Below are 21224 nucleotides of genomic sequence, written 5' to 3'. Positions count from 1 at the left end.
TCTGAAAATGTATAAAACGATTTACTTCAGGCTATAACTCAGTGCTTCCCTCTGAAAATGTATATAACTCACATATTGTTAGAATCTAGAATCATATTTGCTGTTATTCATCCTAACATTTTAAAAATTATATGGTGTATTTTCAACTCACACTTTGGGAAGATGTTTATAAACTTGACAAAAATTACTATTTTTAAATAAAACGTATTGCATTTAACTAACACCAGTTTTCTCGTTAATTTATTGGTTCATAAAGTTTATTAAATGGTTAAAGAAAAAAATTCTAACATGTATGAAACTACACATTTGTTTTGGGGATTTATAAGGGTTTGTATATGGGAATGAAGAAAAGTATATACCTGTATTGCCAAATACAAATCAGAATGTAAGATCAATACTTTGTACTATGCATTTTATATGTATTGTTTTTTTACCATTAAAATGGGGGGGGGGGGGGGGGTATTAGAGTTCTTGATGTTTTCCCTACAATAAGTATTTTTGCACAATCATATGTTTTAATTATTGTCCTTTATTGTCTAATTAACCCATTTAATTTTACTTTCAGGACTCAAGCAGATGAAAGCTAAACTTAGAAGTGTGGATTGCATAGTGGAGGTCCATGATGCCAGAATATCCTTTTATCTGCTTGGGGTGGCAGCATGCATGTAAGACATTAGACTGAACGTAGCATTGATAGCCTACCAACACAGGGTTCAGTAGATTTATTTCACACTCAGAAGCCAGCACACTTACCCCTCCCCTTTTATAAGTCAGAGGGGGTTTATGTGTATAAAGTAGCCTAAAATATTAGGTGCTAAAAGTTAAAATTTTAGGAATTGTACGTCCCAGCATTTCCCCCTCTTGTAATGGTAGTAAATTGCAAAAAAATATATGCAGAATTTCACTGTAAATGCATATTGTATTGAATACATGGTCTCAATCATCCAAGCATATCATGTTATCACTATTGATTCTGCTGACCCCGCAAAGGGGTCCGGAGCAGAAACTGCCACTGACCCAGTCAGATATGGTAGTCGCACAACCTAGTTGTATAACTACCCCAGCTCCCAAGCAGTATTTTATATGTGCGCTTAACCCCTGCATTGATTAGCAGTGACAATAGTGTAATTTTTTACACTAAACTGACCACTTATTTATTAATGTCAGCATAAAACCTATTTTATTTATCTATCACCTCTTAGCTCATTCAAATGTATGTGTGTGTGTATATATCTCTGATGAAGCGCATGTGAGCATGCGCGAAACGCGTCAGATCTAGCACCCCTTGCACACCTGTGTTAGTGCTACTCACCTTTTGTATATCAAATAAAGTCACCTGGCTTCAAGTTCCTGAGTCCTCGCCTTTCTTCTTGTATTATATATATATATATATATATATATATATACATTCAGAAAGTATGCAGACCCCTTCATTTTATCCCATTTTGTTATGTTGCAGCTTTATGCTAAATGGTTTAAATTATTTTTTAATCAATCAATCAACACACCATACCCGATTATGACAAAGTAAAAAACAGATTTTTGATCACTTTGCATGGTTATTAAAAAAAAAAATGAAATATCACATGACACTTGAAATTTGCTCAGGTGCATCCCATTTCTCTGGATCATCTTGGAGATGTTTCTACATTTTGGCAAATTTAATTGATTGTACACGATTTTGAAAGTCACACACCTGTCTATATAAGGTTTCACAGCTGACAATGCACATCAGAGCAAAAACCAAGCCATGAGGCCAGATAAACTGCTTGCAGAGCTCAGAGACAGGATTGTGTTGAGGCACAGATCTGGGTAAGGCTACATTAAAGGTTCCCAAAAGCACAGTGGCTTCCATATTTCTTAAATGGAAGAAGTGTGGAACAAATTGAACAATCTGGGGAGAAAGGCATTGGTAAGAGTGGTGACCAATAGATGTGTGAATGCATCCAAATGCGGAAGAAGGTGGCCATTTGCAGCATTCGGCTCTTTTTAGAGCCAGATTTATTCTTGTGAAAGGTCAATACACTAAGATCTATTGACTATAGTGAGTTGTACGACAACGCATTGCATTGTGTGACAAAAAAAAAAAGGCTGCAAGAAGGAGGGCCGGATGTGGAGCGCAACTAGCAATCACAAAAATTGAGAAAAACAATATACGAGTTATGTAACAATAAGAGAGAAAAAAAGATTAGATTCATTGTGAGTAGCTCTACATATTAGGAGGAAGTTGTACATAGATATCCTTGAGTGCTCAGGACTTCAGACTGAGCCAAATGTTCATCTTCCAACAGGACAAAGACCCTAAGCACACAGAGAAGAAAGTACAAGAGTGGCTTAGGGACAGCTCTGTGAATGTACTTGATTGGCCCAGCCAGAGCACGGACTTGAACCCAATCAAATATCCTATGGAGAAACCTAAAAATGGCCGTCCACTGACGGCCCCCATGTAACCTGACCGAGCTTGAGAGGATCTGCAGAGAAGAATGGCACAAAATCCCCAAATCCAGGTGTGCAAAGCTTGTTGCATCATACCCAAAAATACTTAAATGTTGTCACTGCCAAAGGTGTTTCAACTAAGTACTGAGTGAAGTGTCTGAATACTTATGTCAATGTGATGTTTCAGTTTTTTCTTTTTAATACATTTGCAAAGTTATCAAAAATCTGCTTTTATACTTTGTCATTATGGGGTATGGAGTGATTGGCATGAAAAAAAAAAAATATTTAGCCATTTTATCAAAAGGCTGCAACATAACAAAATGTAAAACAAATAAAGGGAGCTGAATACTTTCTGAATGCAATATTTAATTTGAATAGACGAGGTTAAATTAAAACAAAATAGATTCCACACTTACTGGGCAGCATATAACCATGGCAACTAGATATGAGGATTTGACACTTGACAAATGTCCTTACAATTGACTAAAAAAAAATAATGTTCAGAATGTGGCCATTAGGTGTCACTAGAGAGCAGCTGTAAGCATATGGAATAAGATTGCTGTCAAAAAGGCACGTGTCTGATGCTTTACAATTGCACATAAATTATGATATATGAATACAAATTTAAATTTACAAATATATATTTTTTTTTTAAGTACAATTTGTTTTTTTTTAAATAAAAAAATTGTTAATTACAAATACAATTTTTTTTTGTAAGTACAATTTATTTTTATTTTTTTTAATTATACTTCCAGCATGTGTCAAAACATTGTCAAAAATAAATGTTAGTTCCCATTTTGCTAAAGGACTCGTGATGTCACAGCATTCAGTTCAGCAGCTTGCCTCCTGGGAACTAGCTGCTGTTTTGCTTTTAATTAAATGGAAGAATGGCTGACAACCCCATCACATCAGCATCTCAGGCAAACTTTTTATCATGTAACATGGCTTAACATGTGAAAAGTGATGATTATAGGACAGTGGGGAGTAAGTCTGGACAGATACTATAAAGAACTCAGGCCAACTCTAAAAGAACTGTGATCTCTCAAACTCTATCATCCACCTTAGACAAAAGTGATGATTATCATTTGCATCATAACATAAGACACTATATAGAGGAATATTGATTCACTTTAGCATGTGGTCTTCTTTCAGAATATAATTTTTTTATGTTGTCATTTACCATGCAACATGCCTAACGTGCCTATTCTGCTTCTTTTATACAATAATCAATAATCCTCTTGTATCAGACACGTTTCTTTTTGACAGCAGTCTTCTTTCATATAAGCAGGACATACATAGAATTCCATCAAAATATTTCAATGTGCATATTGAAAGTGACGTATTACATCTCGCAGGATTCAGAACCTGCTTGTGAAAGGGTATGTCCCTGGACTGCTAAGCAATGCTAATTCTGGAAACCAAATGAACATATAAGCATGTAAATATTTATGCAAATAATAAAAACAATTTGCAAATGCTGAACTTTAATTAAAAAAAATTACAGTAGGGTCCAAAAGTACGAGCCTATTACCACAGTTCGCTTTAACTTCAGCATTTCTAAAAAACAAATTTGACAAAATACAGTATTTCTTAAAGGGACATAAAACTCAAAATTTTTCTTTCATGATTCAGACAGAGCATATCCTTTTAAACAATTTATCAATTTACTTTTATCTAATTTGCTTTGTTTTCATATTATTCTTTGTTGAGAGATATCGAGATAGGTAGTGTGCACATGCACTAAATGACAGGAAATAGTGCTGCCATCTAGTGTTCTTGCTAATATATAACATTGTTGCAAAACTGCTGCCTTTCATGAGTCAGACAGAGCATATAATTTAAAAAAAAATAATAATAATTGTAGATACTAAAAAAAAAATCTAAATATTTGATATAACCACTATTTGCCTTAAAGGGCCAGTAAACCCACCAAATAATGTTAAATAATTTTGCACATAGTGCAGAATTATAGAACATCTGCCTAGTGCCAGCTTTCTAAAGAAAAGGAAAGAAGAGATATTTGCCTACGAAAATTATTTTTACAGACCGCTGCTCCTTGCTCTACTGAGCGGGTCTGTTTTTTTCCTAAGCGCATCGTGCATGCTGTCTAGTTACAGCCGGCCTGATCGCACCATTAAACTAAATGTAGCTCGCTACCAGACCAGAGCAGGAGAGAGCTACATTTTAGTTAAATGGCGCGATCAGGCCGGCTGTGACTAGACAGCATGCCCGATGCGCTTAGAAAACAAACAGACCCGCTCAGTAGAACAAGGAGCAGCGGTCTGTAAATATAATTTTCGTAGGCAAATATCTCTTCTTTCCTTTAGAAAGCTGGCACTAGGCAGATGTTCTATAATTCTGCACTATGTGCAGAATTATATAACATTATTTGGTGGGTTTACTGGCCCTTTTAATGACCGCTTTAACGCTTCTTGGCATTGACTCTACAGAATTTTACAATCCCACATTATTTCAGCATCACAGAGAGTATCTAAATATACTTTTTAATTGCTCCCAAAGATGCTAGGGTTGAGGTCAGATGACTGCTCTTCCTTGAACTTCATTTATGCCTAACACAGCCTCTGTATGTGTTTAGGATGATTGTCTTGCTGACAACTTTGAGCCAGAAGGAATGCATTGTTCTCCCTAGGATCTATTTAATGGTCACACCACCAAGCTAAAAATTAAGCCAATATTAAGATAAAATTAGCTAATATTCAACTTTGTCAGTTTGTTGAAAATGTATCATTAAATTGTGTTTAATTATGTATTTAGTTTTGTGCTTTGGATAACTTGAGTAACTTTTATAAATAACATAAAATGTAATTATATTATAAAGTATTACACTGCCCCCGCATGGCTACTTCATAATGCCACCAGGCTGGCAAAGCTTCTATGGAGAACACTGGGATGGTACTTCTCTTTGGTTAAAGTGTGGTTGATCTTGCACAAGTTACAACCTCCAGTATAGGCAAAGCATCTCCATATCTGAATATTTCCTACATCATATTTAATTGTAGGTTTTACACACTGTGGCTTTGGCCCCCACCAATGCTGGAAGACTGACCTGTAGTAATGTAACACTTTAGCTTTTTATTAAAACATTTTTTGGAATGTTAGTACAACAATATTTTAATCTTTTATTGGGCAAAAAGATCTTCCTTTTTTTTTTTTTTTTTTTTTTTATGTTTTGAGGTTGCTCCAAATTTTATAATTGAAAGAACAGACATTCGTATGTGTTATTCCTCCTTAACCATCAAACATTCCTTTATCGGGACGAAATCCTCTTTTTAAGGAGAGTTTGGGGATTAAACCACACTTGCTTGTACTGAACAAGATGGACTTGGCAGATCTGACTCGACAAAAGGTAAAACCCCCTGATGACCCTTCTTAGCCTGTTGGATATACTCAGGCTACTTACTATGAAGCACAGACACATCTTTATATATGAAGAGTCGTGGCACTCGACTGACTCTAGGGGGTGCACAGTTACCTAAATTTAAAGGGACACTAAACTCAAAATTGAACTTTCATGATGCAGACAGAGCACACAATTTTAAACTTTCCATTTCACTTCCATTATCTAAATGCGCACAATCGTTTTATAGTTGCACTTTCTAAGGCACCAGCTCCTACTGAGCATGTGCAAGATTCAGAGTTTACATATGCATTTTGTGATTGGCTTATGGTTATCACATGATGTAGTGAGAGGGAAAATAGAACTGACTTTTAAATTTGTCAGAAATCTACTACTCATTTGAAATTCAAACTGTGATTTTGCATTGTCTATTTATTATGCATTTACTGATTATGCCGTTCTACTGTGTTTAGTGTTGCTTTAACATTTATAATTAATAGCACTGAATATAATAGAAATTCATTTTAAATGTCCAAATAGATTTTACAATAAAAAGTCTTGTGTTTTTTTTTTTAAATATATCACCAAAGCACATACCTCTCCTGTTCAAATCCCTGGGAAAAAGGAGGATCTTGGCAAATCTGTAGAATTCAAACATTAACGTGTTTATCAAAAATATGCTATATAAAGTATGAAAAAAAAAAAGAAGGAAAACAGTTTTGTAGGCACTATTACTCTAGTTTTCAAAACTGTCTTCAGGCCTCCCCAACAGACCTGATTTTCAGGGTTACCATAAATGAGAGCAGATAAAATAACAATATTTACTAATCAGACGATTATTTCACCTGTGCTCCAGTTCAGATATCCTAAAAATCTGGCCTATTAGGGAGGTCTGATGACAGGTTTGAAAACCAGTGAACTATTACAAATGCTAAATCTATAGGCTGGTATTCACAGTGTGAACCCGCTGACTGGGACTTGTGTATCTTCTCTTCCTATTTTTTTTTTTTTTGGGTAATCCCCTGCTGCTAAGTGTATACCTGGATGAAAACATCAGCAGGTCAATAAGGGGATGCAGTAAACAGTTTATTAAAAAAAAAAAAAAAGTATGATTTATATATGAGGCATTTCTCAGACAAACAGGTTGTTTCATCAGGCACGTCTTTGTCTTTCAGAGTATGTTTGAGCAGCTGAAGTTAAATGGTGTTGGAAATGTCATTTACACAGACTGTGTCAACGACCAGAATGTTAAAAAGGTGAGGTTATGTTCTTGTTACTGAGCTGTGAGATGGGAAAATACAGGAGATGTACAAGCTTTTGCAAATTCAGCAATTTAGGGATACACCCCTTGAAAACCCTAGTGAAGTTCCTGGTGTCTTTGGCTGTGTAATGGAGTTTACAAACCGTTTTGCCTGAATGACTCTGAAAGGGTTAAAGGGACACTGAACCCAAATTTTTTTCTTTCGTGATTCAGAGCATGCAATTTTAACCCCTTAATGACCGACAATGTGCAGGGTACGTCCTCAAAAAAAAAAATACAGTTAACGACCCAGGACGTACCCTGTACGTCATCGGTCTGGGAAAGCGGTGGAAGCGATCCTAATCACTTCCAGCCGCTTTCCGGTTATTGCAGTGATGCCTCAATATCGAGGCATCCTGCAATAACAGTCCTTGGCCATCCGATGCAGAGAGACCGACTCTGTGGCCCTCTCTGCACCGGACATCGATGGGTGGGAGGCGGGTGGCGGCCATCGATGGGCCTTGTGATGTGGGCGGGGGTAGCCGGGGGCGTGCACGGGGAGGGAGCAGGTGGGAACCGCTACACTACAGAAAAAAAATTTAAGTTAAAAGTGGAAAAAGGGGGGGTATTTAAAAAAAAAAAAAAAAAAAAAATCAGTCTGGGGGGGAAGCTACACTACAGAAAAAAACTATAAAAAAAAATAAAAAACTAAAACCCATTTTTTTTTTTTTTTTTTTTGCAAACTGGGTACTGGCAGACAGCTGCCAGTACCCAAGATGGCCCCCAATAAGGCAGAGGGGAGGTTTAGAGAGCTGTTGGGGGGGGGGGGGTCAGGGACGTTGGGGGGCTAAGGGGGATCCTAAACAGCAGCATATGTAAATATGCTAAAAAAATATTTAGATCCTTTTTTATTTTAGTACTGGCAGACTTTCTGCCAGTACTTAAGATGGCGGGAGCAATTGTAGGGGGGGAAGGGAGCTGTTTGGGAGGGATCAGGGGGTGTGATGTGTCAGGTGGGAGGCTGATCTCTACACTAAAGCTAAAATTAACCCTGCAAGCTCCCTACAAACTATCTAATTAACCCCTTCACTGCTAGCCATAATACACGTGTGATGTGCAGCGGCTTTCTAATTACCAAAAAGCAATGCCAAAGCCATATATGTCTATTTCTGAATAAAGGGGATCCCAGAGAAGCATTTACAACCATTTGTGCCATAATTGCACAAGCTGTTTGTAAATAGTTTAATTGAGAAACCTAAAATTGTGAAACATTATCTTTTTTATTTTTTTATTTCTCTTGTTAAGTGTAGTCAGTCCACGGGTCATCCATTACTTATGGGATTATATCTCTTCCCTAACAGGAAGTGCAAGAGGATCACCCAAGCAGAGCTGCTATATAGCTCCTCCCCTCATACGTCATACCCAGTCATTCTCTTGCACCTAACTAAAGACAGGTCGTGTGAGAGGACTGTGGTGTTTTAAACTTAGTTTTTATTTCTTCAATCAAAAGTTTGTTATTTTAAACGGCACCGGAGTGTGTTGTTTGTTCTCAGGCAGCATTAGAAGAAGAATCTGCCTGCGTTTTCTATGATCTTAGCGGACGTAACTAAGATCCACTGGCTGTTCTCATACATTCTGAGGAGTGAGGTAACTTCAGAACAGGGGAATAGCACGCAGGGCCCCCCTGCATGGAGGTATGTGCAGTAATTTATTTTCTAAGGAATGGAATTGACTGAGAAAATACTGCTAATACCGATATAATGTAAGTGCAGCCTTAAATGCAGTAGTAGCGACTGGTATCAGGCTGATGAGTATGTATGTGTACACTGTAGTATTTTTCTGGGGAATGGAATTTCACTCAGAAAATACGGTTAATACTGAAGTAATCTGAGCCTTCATTACAGTAAAAGCGACTGGTAGCAGGCATTTTATTAACACTTCATAACTTTAAAATACATTTGCAAAACGTTTACTGGCATGTTAATCGTTTTTTGTGAGGTACTTGGTGATAAAACTTATTGGGCATGATTTTTACCACATGGCTGTCGTTTTTTTCTGCATAAAAACAGTTTACTGAGCTTCTCCACTGTTGTAATATGAGTGGGAGGGGCCTATTTTAGCGCTTTTTTGCGCAGTAAAAATTCAGTCACAGTCTTCCTATTTCATCCTCCATGATCCAGGACGTCTCTACAGAGCTCAGGGGTCTTCAAAGCTAGTTTGAGGGAGGTAATCAGTCACAGCAGACCTGTGACAGTGTGTTTGACTGACTGTGATAAAAACGTTAATTAATACATTTGTTATCCGTTTTTGAGTATCAAGGGGTTAATCATCCTTTGCTGGTGGGTGCAATCCTCTGCTAATTTTATACACTTACTGTTCAAATTTGGTTGCTATAACTAATGTAGTTCACTGTTATTCAACCGTGGCAGTTTTTTTGTGCTTCTTAAAGGCGCAGTAGCGTTTTTTTTTTTTATATTGCTTGTAAATTTATTGAAAGTATTTTCCAAGCTTGCTAATATCATTGCTAGTCTGTTTTAACATGTCTGACACAGATGAATCTGTCTGTTCACTATGTTCAAAGGCCAATGTGGAGCCCAATAGAAATTTATGCACTCAATGTATTGATGTTACTTTAAATAAAAGTCAAACTTTGCATGTAAAGAAATTATCACCAGACAACGAGGGGGAAGTTATGCCGACTAACTCTCCTCACGTGTCAGTACCTTCGCCTCCCGCTCAGGAGGTGCGTGATATTGTGGCGCCATGCACATCAGGGCGGCCCATCCAAATCACTTTGCAAGACATGGCTACTGTTATGACAGAAGTACTATCTAAATTACCAGAATTAAGAGGTAAGCGCGATCACTCTGGAGTAAGAACAGAGCGCGCTGATAATGATAGAGCCATGTCTGACACTGCGTCACAATTTGCAGAACATGAGGACGGAGAGCTTCATTCTGTGGGTGACGGATCTGATCCAGGCAGACTGGATTCAGAGATTTCTACTTTTAAATTTAAGATTGAGAACCTCCGCGTATTGCTAGGGGAGGTATTAGCGGCTCTGAATGATTGTAACACGGTTGCAATTCCAGAGAAAGTATGTAGGCTGGATAAATACTTTGCGGTACCGGTGTGTACTGACGTTTTTCCTATACCTAAAAGGCTTACAGAAATTGTTAACAAGGAGTGGGATGTGGCCTTTTCACCCCCTCCTATATTTAGGAAAATGTTTCCAATAGACGCCACCACACGGGACTTATGGCAGACGGTCCCTAAGGTGGAGGGAGCAGTTTCTACTTTGGCTAAGCGCACCACTATCCCGGTAGAGGATAGCTGTGCTTTTTCAGATCCAATGGATAAAAAGTTAGAGGGTTACCTTAAGAAAATGTTTGTTCAACAAGGTTTTATTTTACAACCCCTTGCATGCATTGCGCCTGTCACGGCTGCGGCGGCATTCTGGTTTGACTCTCTAGAAGAGACCATTCGCACAGCTTCATTGGATGAAATTATGAACAAGCTTAAAGCCCTTAAGCTAGCTAATTCATTTGTTTCTGATGCCGTCGTACATTTAACCAAACTTACGGCTAAGAACTCCGGATTCGCCATCCAGGCGCGCAGAGCGCTGTGGCTTAAATCCTGGTCAGCTGATGTGACCTCTAAATCTAAATTGCTTAATATTCCTTTCAAGGGGCAGACCTTATTTGGGCCCGGCTTGAAAGAAATTATCGCTGACATTACCGGAGGTAAGGGCCATGCCCTGCCTCAAGATAGAGCCAAATCAAAGGCTAAGCAGTCTAATTTTCGTGCCTTTCGTAACTTCAAGGCAGGAGCAGCATCAACTTCCTCCACTTCAAAACAGGAAGGAGCTGTTGCTCGTTACAGACAGGGCTGGAAAGCTAACCAGCCCTGGAACAAGGGCAAGCAGGCTAGGAAACCTGCTGCTGCCCCTAAGACAGCATGAAGTGAGGGCCCCCTATCCGGAAACGGATCTAGTAGGGGGCAGGCTTTCTCTCTTTGCCCAGGCTTGGGCAAGAGATGTCCAGGATCCCTGGGCGTTGGAGATCATTTCTCAGGGATATCTTCTGGACTTCAAAGCTTCTCCTCCACAACGGAGATTTCATCTTTCAAGGTTATCAACAAACCAAGTAAAGAAAGAGGCGTTTCTATGCTGTGTACAAGACCTCTTGCTAATGGGGGTGATCCACCCAGTTCCGCGGGCGGAACACGGGCAAGGATTTTATTCAAATCTGTTTGTGGTTCCCAAGAAAGAGGGAACCTTCAGACCAATCTTGGATTTAAAAATCCTAAACAAATTCCTAAGAGTTCCATCATTCAAGATGGAAACTATTCGAACCATCCTTCCCATGATCCAAGAGGGTCAATACATGACCACAGTGGACTTAAAGGATGCTTACCTTCACATACCGATTCACAAGGATCATTACCGGTATCTAAGATTTGCCTTCCTAGACAGGCATTACCAGTTTGTAGCTCTTCCCTTCGGGTTAGCTACGGCCCCAAGAATCTTTACAAAGGTTCTGGGCTCACTTCTGGCGGTACTAAGGCCGCAAGGCATAGCGGTAGCTCCGTACCTAGACGACATTCTGATACAAGCGTCAAGTTTTCAGACTGCCAAGTCTCATACAGAGATAGTTCTGGCATTTCTGAGGTCACATGGGTGGAAGGTGAACGTGGAAAAGAGTTCTCTATTGCCACTTACAAGGGTTCCCTTCCTGGGGACTCTTATAGGTTCGGTAGAGATGAAAATTTACCTGACGGAGGCCAGGTTATCAAAACTTCTAAATGCTTGCCGTGCCCTTCATTCCATTCAACACCCGTCAGTGGCTCAGTGCATGGAGGTAATCAGCTTAATGGTAGCGGCAATGGACATAGTACCATTTGCGCGCCTGCATCTCAGACCGCTGCAATTGTGCATGCTAAGTCAGTGGAATGGGGATTACTCAGATTTGTCCCCTCTGTTAAATCTGGATCAAGAGACCAGAGATTCTCTTCTATGGTGGCTTTCTCGGCCACATCTGTCCAAGGGGATGTCCTTCCGCAGGCCAGACTGGACGATTGTAACAACAGACGCCAGCCTTCTAGGTTGGGGCGCAGTCTGGAATTCCCTGAAGGCTCAGGGATCATGGACTCAGGAGGAGAAACTCCTTCCAATAAACATTCTAGAATCAAGAGCAATTTTCAATGCTCTTCTGGCTTGGCCTCAGTTAGCAACTCTGAGGTTCATCAGATTTCAGTCGGACAACATCACGACTGTAGCTTACATCAACCATCAAGGAGGAACCAGGAGTTCCCTAGCGATGTTGGAAGTCTCAAAGATAATTCGCTGGGCAGAGTCTCACTCTTGCCACCTGTCAGCGATCCACATCCCAGGCGTGGAGAACTGGGAGGCGGATTTTCTAAGTCGCCAGACTTTTCATCCGGGGGAGTGGGAACTTCATCCGGAGGTCTTTACCCAACTGATTCATCGTTGGGGCAAACCAGATCTGGATCTCATGGCGTCTCGCCAGAACGCCAAGGTTCCTTGTTACGGATCCAGGTCCAGGGACCCGGAAGCGGTGCTGATAGATGCTCTGACAGCACATTGGGTCTTCAACATGGCTTATGTGTTTCCACCTTTCCCGATGCTTCCTCGATTGATTGCCAGGATCAAGCAGGAGAGAGCATCGGTGATTCTAATAGCGCCTGCGTGGCCACGCAGGACCTGGTATGCAGATCTAGTGGACATGTCGTCTTGTCCACCATGGTCCCTACCTCTGAGACAGGACCTTTTGATTCAGGGTCCTTTCAACCATCCAAATCTAGTTTCTCTGAGGCTGACTGCATGGAGATTGAACGCTTGATTCTATCAAAGCGTGGATTCTCGGAGTCAGTTATTGATACTTTAATACAGGCTAGGAAGCCTGTTACCAGAAAAATTTACCATAAAATATGGCGTAAATATTTATATTGGTGTGAATCCAAGAGTTACTCATGGAGTAAGGTTAGGATTCCTAGGATATTGTCTTTTCTACAAGAGGGTTTAGAAAAGTGTTTATCTGCTAGTTCGTTAAAGGGACAGATTTCAGCTCTGTCTATTCTTCTGCACAAACGTCTGGCAGAAGTTCCAGACGTTCAGGCTTTTTGTCAAGCTTTAGCAAGGATTAAGCCTGTGTTTAAGACTGTTGCTCCGCCGTGGAGCTTAAACTTAGTCCTTAACGTTCTGCAAGGCGTTCCGTTTGAACCCCTTCATTCCATTGATATCAAACTGTTATCTTGGAAAGTTCTGTTTTTAATGGCTATTTCCTCGGCTCGAAGAGTCTCTGAGTTATCTGCCTTACATTGTGACTCCCCTTACCTGATTTTTCACTCAGAAAAGGTAGTTCTGCGTACTAAACCTGGGTTCTTACCTAAGGTAGTCACTAACAGGAATATCAATCAAGAGATTGTTGTTCCATCATTGTGTCCTAACCCTTCTTCAAAGAAGGAACGACTTTTGCACAATCTGGACGTTGTCCGTGCCCTGAAGTTTTATTTGCAGGCAACTAAAGATTTCCGTCAAACTTCTTCCCTGTTTGTCGTTTACTCTGGACAGAGGAGAGGTCAAAAGGCTTCGGCTACCTCCCTCTCTTTTTGGCTTCGTAGCATAATACTTTTAGCCTATGAGACTGCTGGACAGCAGCCTCCTGAAAGGATTACAGCTTATTCTACTAGAGCTGTGGCTTCCACCTGGGCCTTTAAGAATGAGGCCTCTGTTGAACAGATTTGCAAGGCTGCAACTTGGTCTTCACTTCACACTTTTTCAAAATTTTACAAATTTGATACTTTTGCTTCTTCGGAGGCTGTTTTTGGGAGAAAGGTTCTACAGGCAGTGGTTCCTTCCGTGTAAAGATCCTGCCTTGTCCCTCCCGTCATCCGTGTACTTTTAGCTTTGGTATTGGTATCCCATAAGTAATGGATGACCCGTGGACTGACTACACTTAACAAGAGAAAATATAATTTATGCTTACCTGATAAATTCATTTCTCTTGTAGTGTAGTCAGTCCACGGCCCGCCCTGTTTTTTATGGCAGGTTTAAATTTTAGTTAAACTCCAGTCACCACTGCACCCTATAGTTTCTCCTTTCTCGTATGGTTTTGGTCGAATGACTGGATATGATGTATGAGGGGAGGAGCTATATAGCAGCTCTGCTTGGGTGATCCTCTTGCACTTCCTGTTAGGGAAGAGATATAATCCCATAAGTAATGGATGACCCGTGGACTGACTACACTACAAGAGAAATGAATTTATCAGGTAAGCATAAATTATATATATTTTTTAAATTTGATTCCATTTGGCGATGAAATGGTGGCATTAAATATACCAAAATGGGCCTAGATCAATACTTGGGGTTGTCTACTACACTACAGCTAAAATTGAACCCTAGAAGCTCCCTAATTAACCCCTTTACTGCTGGGCATAATACACGTGGTGCGCAGTGGCATTTAGCAGCCTTCTAATTACCAAAAAAAAGCCAAAGCTATATATGTCTGCTATTTATGATATTTTTTGGTGGTTGTAGATGTGTAACAGATTTTGAGGGTCAAAGTTAGAAAAAGTGTGTGTTTTTTTTTTTTTTTTTTCCTTTTTTTTCCTCATATTTTATAAAAAAAAATTATAGTAAATTATAAGATATGATGAAAATAATGGTATCTTTAGAAAGTCCATTTAATGGCAAGAAAAACAGTATATAATATGTGTGGGTACAGTAAAAGAGTAAGATGAAAATTACAGCTAAACACAAACACCGCAAAATTGTAAAAATAGCCTTGGTCCCAAACGGACAGAAAATGGAAAAGTGCTGTGGTCATTAAGGGGTTAAGCAACTTTCTAATTTACTCCTATTATCAATTCTTCTTCGTTCTCTTGCTATCTTTAATTGAAAAAGAAGGCATCTAAGCTTTTTTTTTTTTGGTCCAGACTCTGGACAGCACTTTTTTATTTTTTTTATTGGTGGATGAATTTATCCACCAATCAGCAAGGACAACCCAGGTTATTCACCAAAAATGGGCCGGCATCTAAACTTACATTCTTGCATTTCAAATAAAGATACCAAGAGAATAAAGAACATTTGATAATGGGAGTAAATTAGAAAGTTGTTTAAAATTTCATGCTCTATCTGAATCATGAAAGAAAAAATTTGGGTTCAGTGTCCCTTTAAAGAGTATCCTTTCTATAGACAAGATGCTGGGAGGGTCTGTAAGCAGTGCAGAGACTGCAATTCTAATAGGGTACAGGTGTCTGATAATTAGTTAAAACTACTTAAAGGGACATGAAACCCAATTTTTTTTTCTTTCATGATTTAGAAACAGTATGCAATTTTAAACAACTGTCTAATTTACATCTATTATCTAATTTGCTTCATTCTCTTGATATCCTTTGAAAAGCATATCTAGATAGGCTCAGTAGCTGCTGATTGGTGGCTGCACATAGATACCTCGTGTGATTGGCTCACCCATTTGTATTGCTATTTTTTCAACAAAAGATATCTAAAGAATGAAGCAAATTAGATAATAGAAGTAAATTGGAATGTTGTTTAAAATTGTATCCTCTACCTGAATCGTGAAGGACAAATTTTGTGTTCAGTATCCCTTTAAGCCAGCAGCCTTGCTCTCGGGTTACCACAGACAGGGGAGAGATACTGAACCTGCAGGACATGTGGCTGAGAGCTATAAGCTACCTGGGGATAGATTTATCAAAGCAATTTGCCTGTAATTGCAGGAACAATAATGCATGCGCACCAATCGCCATATTTATGAAAGCAATCTAAGCCTATAGTTGTGCAAATCTGAAAGAAACTTCTTCGCACTCCGCTTGCATTCGCCTAGGCGTGCTTCCGAGTGCACCAATATACATTAGTAATAGGCGTAATTTCACAGCCGACCTACAAATACGCCCAGTTTCTTATTTATTATTGCTTTGCGCCAATAGGGAACTGAGATTTCTCCTTAAATTGCGTTTTCTATATTTCGCCATACAGACTGAGGCGATATAAATAAATATATATATATATGTGTATGTATGTAAAACGAGAAAGAGAACAGCACTCCTGAGATAGAACAAAAGCTAGAATAACTTCCATGCCTGTTCATTTATATTTGCAACTCAGGGTGCGCGTTCTTTTAGCACACTATGCCCCTTCACAGAGAAAAAATATCCTGTAGCATATCAGTTTGATCCTGCCCAATGACAGTCCAGCACCGAAATACAAGGCAATTCATCTCTGAACAAGGGAAGCAACAACCCCAGACGATAGTTTTGGCCTTCTGTGGGCCTCGTCAGTGAGGTGCAGTCACATATCTCTAAGGGCATGTGTGCACGGGCTCCACGTCTGGCTTACCCATTACTCTTAGGGAGACCCAAGAGTAATTTACATAAATGTAAAAAGAGAAAGAGAACAGCATATATATATATATATATATATACACACACATACATACATGAAAGTAATAGAAGGCAGTCGCCGATTTGCAACTTTATTTAAACGGTAAACGTTTTCGGGGTCTATAAATTGCAAGTTGCAAATCGGCGAGTGCCTTCTATTACTTTCATGTTTATGTACTATTTTTGAAGTGCACCCCGGAGGTTGGCGGCATTGTGAGTGCTGGATCCTAACTCTGCAAAAAAAAATAAAAAAAATATATATATATATATATATATAATATAATAAAACACATAGAAACACCCAGCACTCACCAGCTAGCTCACAGCTAAGATAAAATCACAACTGGAAAGGTTAGTTACCGCATCTGGCCAAATGGGAAAGCTCAGGCACCACGTCAAGGTCCTTTCCACTGCCTGAGTCCCTAACACAGCCACACCATAATGCGAGCTCACAAAGCCAAACAGACTGAGAACAAAGAGGGGGTGCACAGGTGGATGTAATCACCCAGAGAAAATACCAAACATGGAAGGGAACTGCACTCCAAGACCGGACCAGGTACACATCCTGTGACTCAGCAACATCCAGCCCTGGGTGCTAAATAGCACTCCAAAAAAGACCTTGACGTGGTGCCTGAGCTTTCCCATTTGGCCAGATGCGGTAACTAACCTTTCCAGTTGTGATTTTATCTTAGCTGTGAGCTAGCTGGTGAGTGCTGGGTGTTTCTATGTGTTGTATTACTTTTTGTTTGTAATCCCCCTTGTTTCTTGCACCCATTCCGGACTGGGGTTAACTGCCTGTGGGTCTGGTGACAAGAGTATTGCATTGAGCAATGATACTTTTTTATTGGACTAACTATACATTTATAATTTGACAAGCTTTCGGAAGAGTTCCTTCCTTTATCAAGTCTAAAGAAATACTCAATACTCAGTATTGCTTTAGACTTGATAAAGGAAGGAACTCTTCCGAAAGTGTGTATATATATATATATATATAAGTTCCCAGCACTCCCTGATATGGTGAAATGCCCGGGTGCTCTCTATAGTAGGTAGATAGAAACTTCAAAATAAGAAGAAGCACACTCAGGTCTTAATAAACATAATTTTATTTCTTCTTAAGCAAATTTTCAGTCAATGTTTCGGTCCTCATAGAGAGACCTTTTTCAAGACTGTTTTCATGTAGATATTCAACGGATATGCTCAGCCGAGCATATCCATTGAATATCTACATGAAAACAGTCTTGACAAAAGCCTCTCTATGAGGACCGAAACATTGACTGAAAATTTGCTTAAGAAGAAATAAAATTATGATATATATATATATTTAAGATCGCAATTTTTATATATATATATATATATATATATATATATATATATATATATATAAAATTGCGATCTTAAATTACCAACATATGGCAAAAACAGCACAGAAACATTATATTATATAAATATGCGCAAAATAGATACCTAAAAAAAATAAAAATGTTTTTTTCAGAGTTCGACTAGCTTTGATAAATCTACACCCTGGTCTCTGTATGAAAGAGTACTGTTTTGTGGAAATTTACAAATAAAAGGTATTTTGATTCACTTAACTGTCCTTCTGAATTAAACCCTGTAGTGGCACACTATTACAGGCTGTTACATATTAGGAACAGGTATAAGTGAACTTGTGTAGAATCTCTTTCTCTGGAATTATGAACATATTATTCAGTATTTTATATAGGATATAATATTACTCTGTAAGATGCAGTCACTTATTCACAAACAACGCTGAGGTGTATAATGATGTGCAGTACAGATGCTGTGTGATCTATAACAATAGCTCTTTAGTCTGGGGCTATAGGTGAAAGCTAAATAGAATGTATGTAATATGCTCAATTACCCTGTAGTAGAAATTTGTGTGAATTCGGATTTAAGATGAAAAATGTTTGAGACTTTTTGAGCTTGTGTGTTTTTCGAATAAAATTTAATAGTTCTTTATTTTGGAACTGTTTTGTTGCTTTTTGTCACACAATTCTCAATTCCACTATTCTTAAAGGGACATTCCAGTCAACATGAAAATGCACATAGATGAATTACATCTTCAGCTATAAACATATTTCCAATACGCATATGTTGCTTCTAGTAAAATGTATCACTGGTTTAGTATTAACATTTTTTTCTCTGCACGTGGATGTAAAAACATACCTTGATATTCTCTGTGCACCCGCATTTTAAATACTACAGCTGCTCAGATAGCCAGTGGAGACTGTATCAAGTCAGCAATTATGCAAATTTAATGATCACCAGAGGATACACGATCCTTAGGCTCTCTAATCAAGTGTTGTGTTTTCAAATCCTGGTGCACGGAGCATACTTAAATACACTCTTGAAACAGCTATAGTTTTTACTAGAAGCATTTTTGCTAATACATGTATAATTCAAAAATGCTTCTATTCAAAACTAAAATGCACACTGACCGTAATATCCCTTTAAGTTTGCAGCTATTTAAAGGGACAGTCTAGTCAAAATGAAACTTTCATGACTCAGATAGGGCATGCAATTTTTAACCAATTTTCCAATTTACTTTTATCATCAAATGTTCTTGTTCTCTTGGTATTCTTTGTTGAAAGCTAAACCTAGGTAGGTTCATATGCTAATTTCTAAACCTTCAAAGGCTGCCTCATATCTCAGTTCATTTTGACAGTTTTTCAGTTAGATACTGCTAGTTCAAGTCTGTCATATAGGTAACATTGTGCTCTCTTCCGTGGAGTTATTTATGAGTCAGTACTGATTGGCTAAAATGCAAGTTTGTCAAAAGAACTGAGATAAGGGGGCAGTCTGCAGAGGCTTAGATACAAGGTAATCACATGGGTAAAAAGTGTATTAATATAACTGTGTTTATGCAAAACTAGGTAATGGGTAATAAAGGGATCTATCTTTTTAAGCAATACAATTTTTGGGATAGACTCTCCCTTTTAAAGGGACATTGCAATGCAAAATTACATGTTCTAGAATATGTCTCTTTATATAAATTCAAATTTTGAACAAATGTATTATTATTATACTTTAATTTATGAAGCACTGTCCATGGGTACAATTAATTTAAATAAAACTTGTAAGAGACAGGCCAAAATTTACAAACGCATATAGGAGTAATTGAGGGCCCTATTCCCGTGGGAACTAACAATCTAGAAGAAAGGTTGTAGACAAGTTCCCTTACGTTATAAGACTTTGATGTGGTTCATTTTTGGGAAAGAGAGTATTATGTTTATTTTATTATTTGCTTTATCCTCATAGGAAATTCTGGTTTTGAATTAGTTTGTGTTTATTGTTCTTACAAGTTCCATGTTTCTCATATTTAATTATTTTAAACACATTACTAGTCAAGTCTTTCCATTATATTAATTGTCTTAGCCAGAACTCGTATCTTGGATTCACCGGATACTGATTTTATGCTCTCTGCATTATTGCCTCTGATATAAAAAAAATTCTACCAATGGTTAATGTTGTATTTGTTTTATAAACAAATAATATTTTAAGCAAAAGCACAGTAGACCTGTTCTCTTTCTGATAGTTGTGAATTATGCTCATGTTTTAATAGTTTGTGAAAATGTTTCTAGTTTATACTGTTTAGTAATCTTTTGAAAGTCTATGGTTTTTTGGGGAAGTTAAATATTCCCTGTTTTAACGTTTTAGGTTCTTCCAGCAATTACAGAGCTTATTGGATCAAATCAACGTTTCCATAGGATGGAGGTCAGATATTACAAATGTCGAAAAAGGAAAACATTGTACCAGGGCATCCACAGTTTTTTTTTTTTGTTTCTTTAAAAAAAACAAAATGTCTCAACCATATACAAATGTTATACACACACACACGCGGGCCACATTAACTAACTATAGAGAATGTATCTAACAAGTAATTGCCATTTGTACATTGACCATTTGTTGACCATGTGATATCTAGGGTACCATGTGACTAGTTGTTAGAGAAGACTACTTTTCTTTCATGTAATTAGCAAGAGTCCATGAGCTAGTGACGTATGGGATATACATTCCTACCAGGAGGGGCAAAGTTTCCCAAACCTCAAAATGCCTATAAATACACCCCTCACCACACCCACAAATCAGTTTTACAAACTTTGCCTCCTGTGGAGGTGGTGAAGTAAGTTTGTGCTAGATTCTACGTTGATATGCGCTCCGCAGCAGGTTGGAGCCCGGTTTTCCTCTCAGCGTGCAGTGAATGTCAGAGGGATGTGAAGAGAGTATTGCCTATTTGAATTCAATGATCTCCTTCTACGGGGTCTATTTCATAGGTTCTCTGTTATCGGTCGTAGAGATTCATCTCTTACCTCCCTTTTCAGATCGACAATATACTCTTATATATACCATTACCTCTACTGATTCTCGTTTCAGTACTGGTTTGGCTTTCTACTACATGTAGATGAGTGTCCTGGGGTAAGTAAGTCTTATTTTTGTGACACTCTAAGCTATGGTTGGGCACTTTTTTATAAAGTTCTAAATATATGTGTTTAAACATTTATTTGCCTTGATTCAGGATGTTCAATATTCCTTATTTCAGACAGTCAGTTTCATTATTTGGGATAATGCATTTGAATAATCAATTTTTTTTTTCTTACCTTAAAATTTGACTTTTTCCCTGTGGGCTGTTAGGCTCGCGGGGGCTGAAAATGCTTCATTTTATTGCGTCATTCTTGGCGCGGACTTTTTTGGCGCCAAAAAAATTTTCTTTGTTATTTCCGGCGTCATACTTGTCGCCGGAAGTTGCGTCAT

General features: G+C 38.4%; 1 protein-coding gene across 2 annotated transcripts in view; it reads left to right on the top strand.

Moving 5' to 3' along the window:
- The window catches only part of MTG1 (mitochondrial ribosome associated GTPase 1), a 57176-nt gene that overhangs the window by 432 nt on the left and 35520 nt on the right, over nt 1-21224 (top strand). For both annotated transcript variants that reach the window (XM_053692172.1, XM_053692171.1), the window contains exons 2-5: nt 566-632; nt 5701-5803; nt 6970-7050; nt 20130-20186. In XM_053692172.1, the coding sequence (XP_053548147.1) occupies nt 566-632; nt 5701-5803; nt 6970-7050; nt 20130-20186 (308 nt within the window). The remainder of the gene's footprint in view (nt 1-565; nt 633-5700; nt 5804-6969; nt 7051-20129; nt 20187-21224) is intronic.

This window comes from Bombina bombina, chromosome 9 (assembly GCF_027579735.1).
Source record: "Bombina bombina isolate aBomBom1 chromosome 9, aBomBom1.pri, whole genome shotgun sequence".
Lineage (NCBI taxonomy): Eukaryota > Metazoa > Chordata > Amphibia > Anura > Bombinatoridae > Bombina > Bombina bombina.
This window is presented reverse-complemented; position numbering and strand designations above follow the sequence as displayed.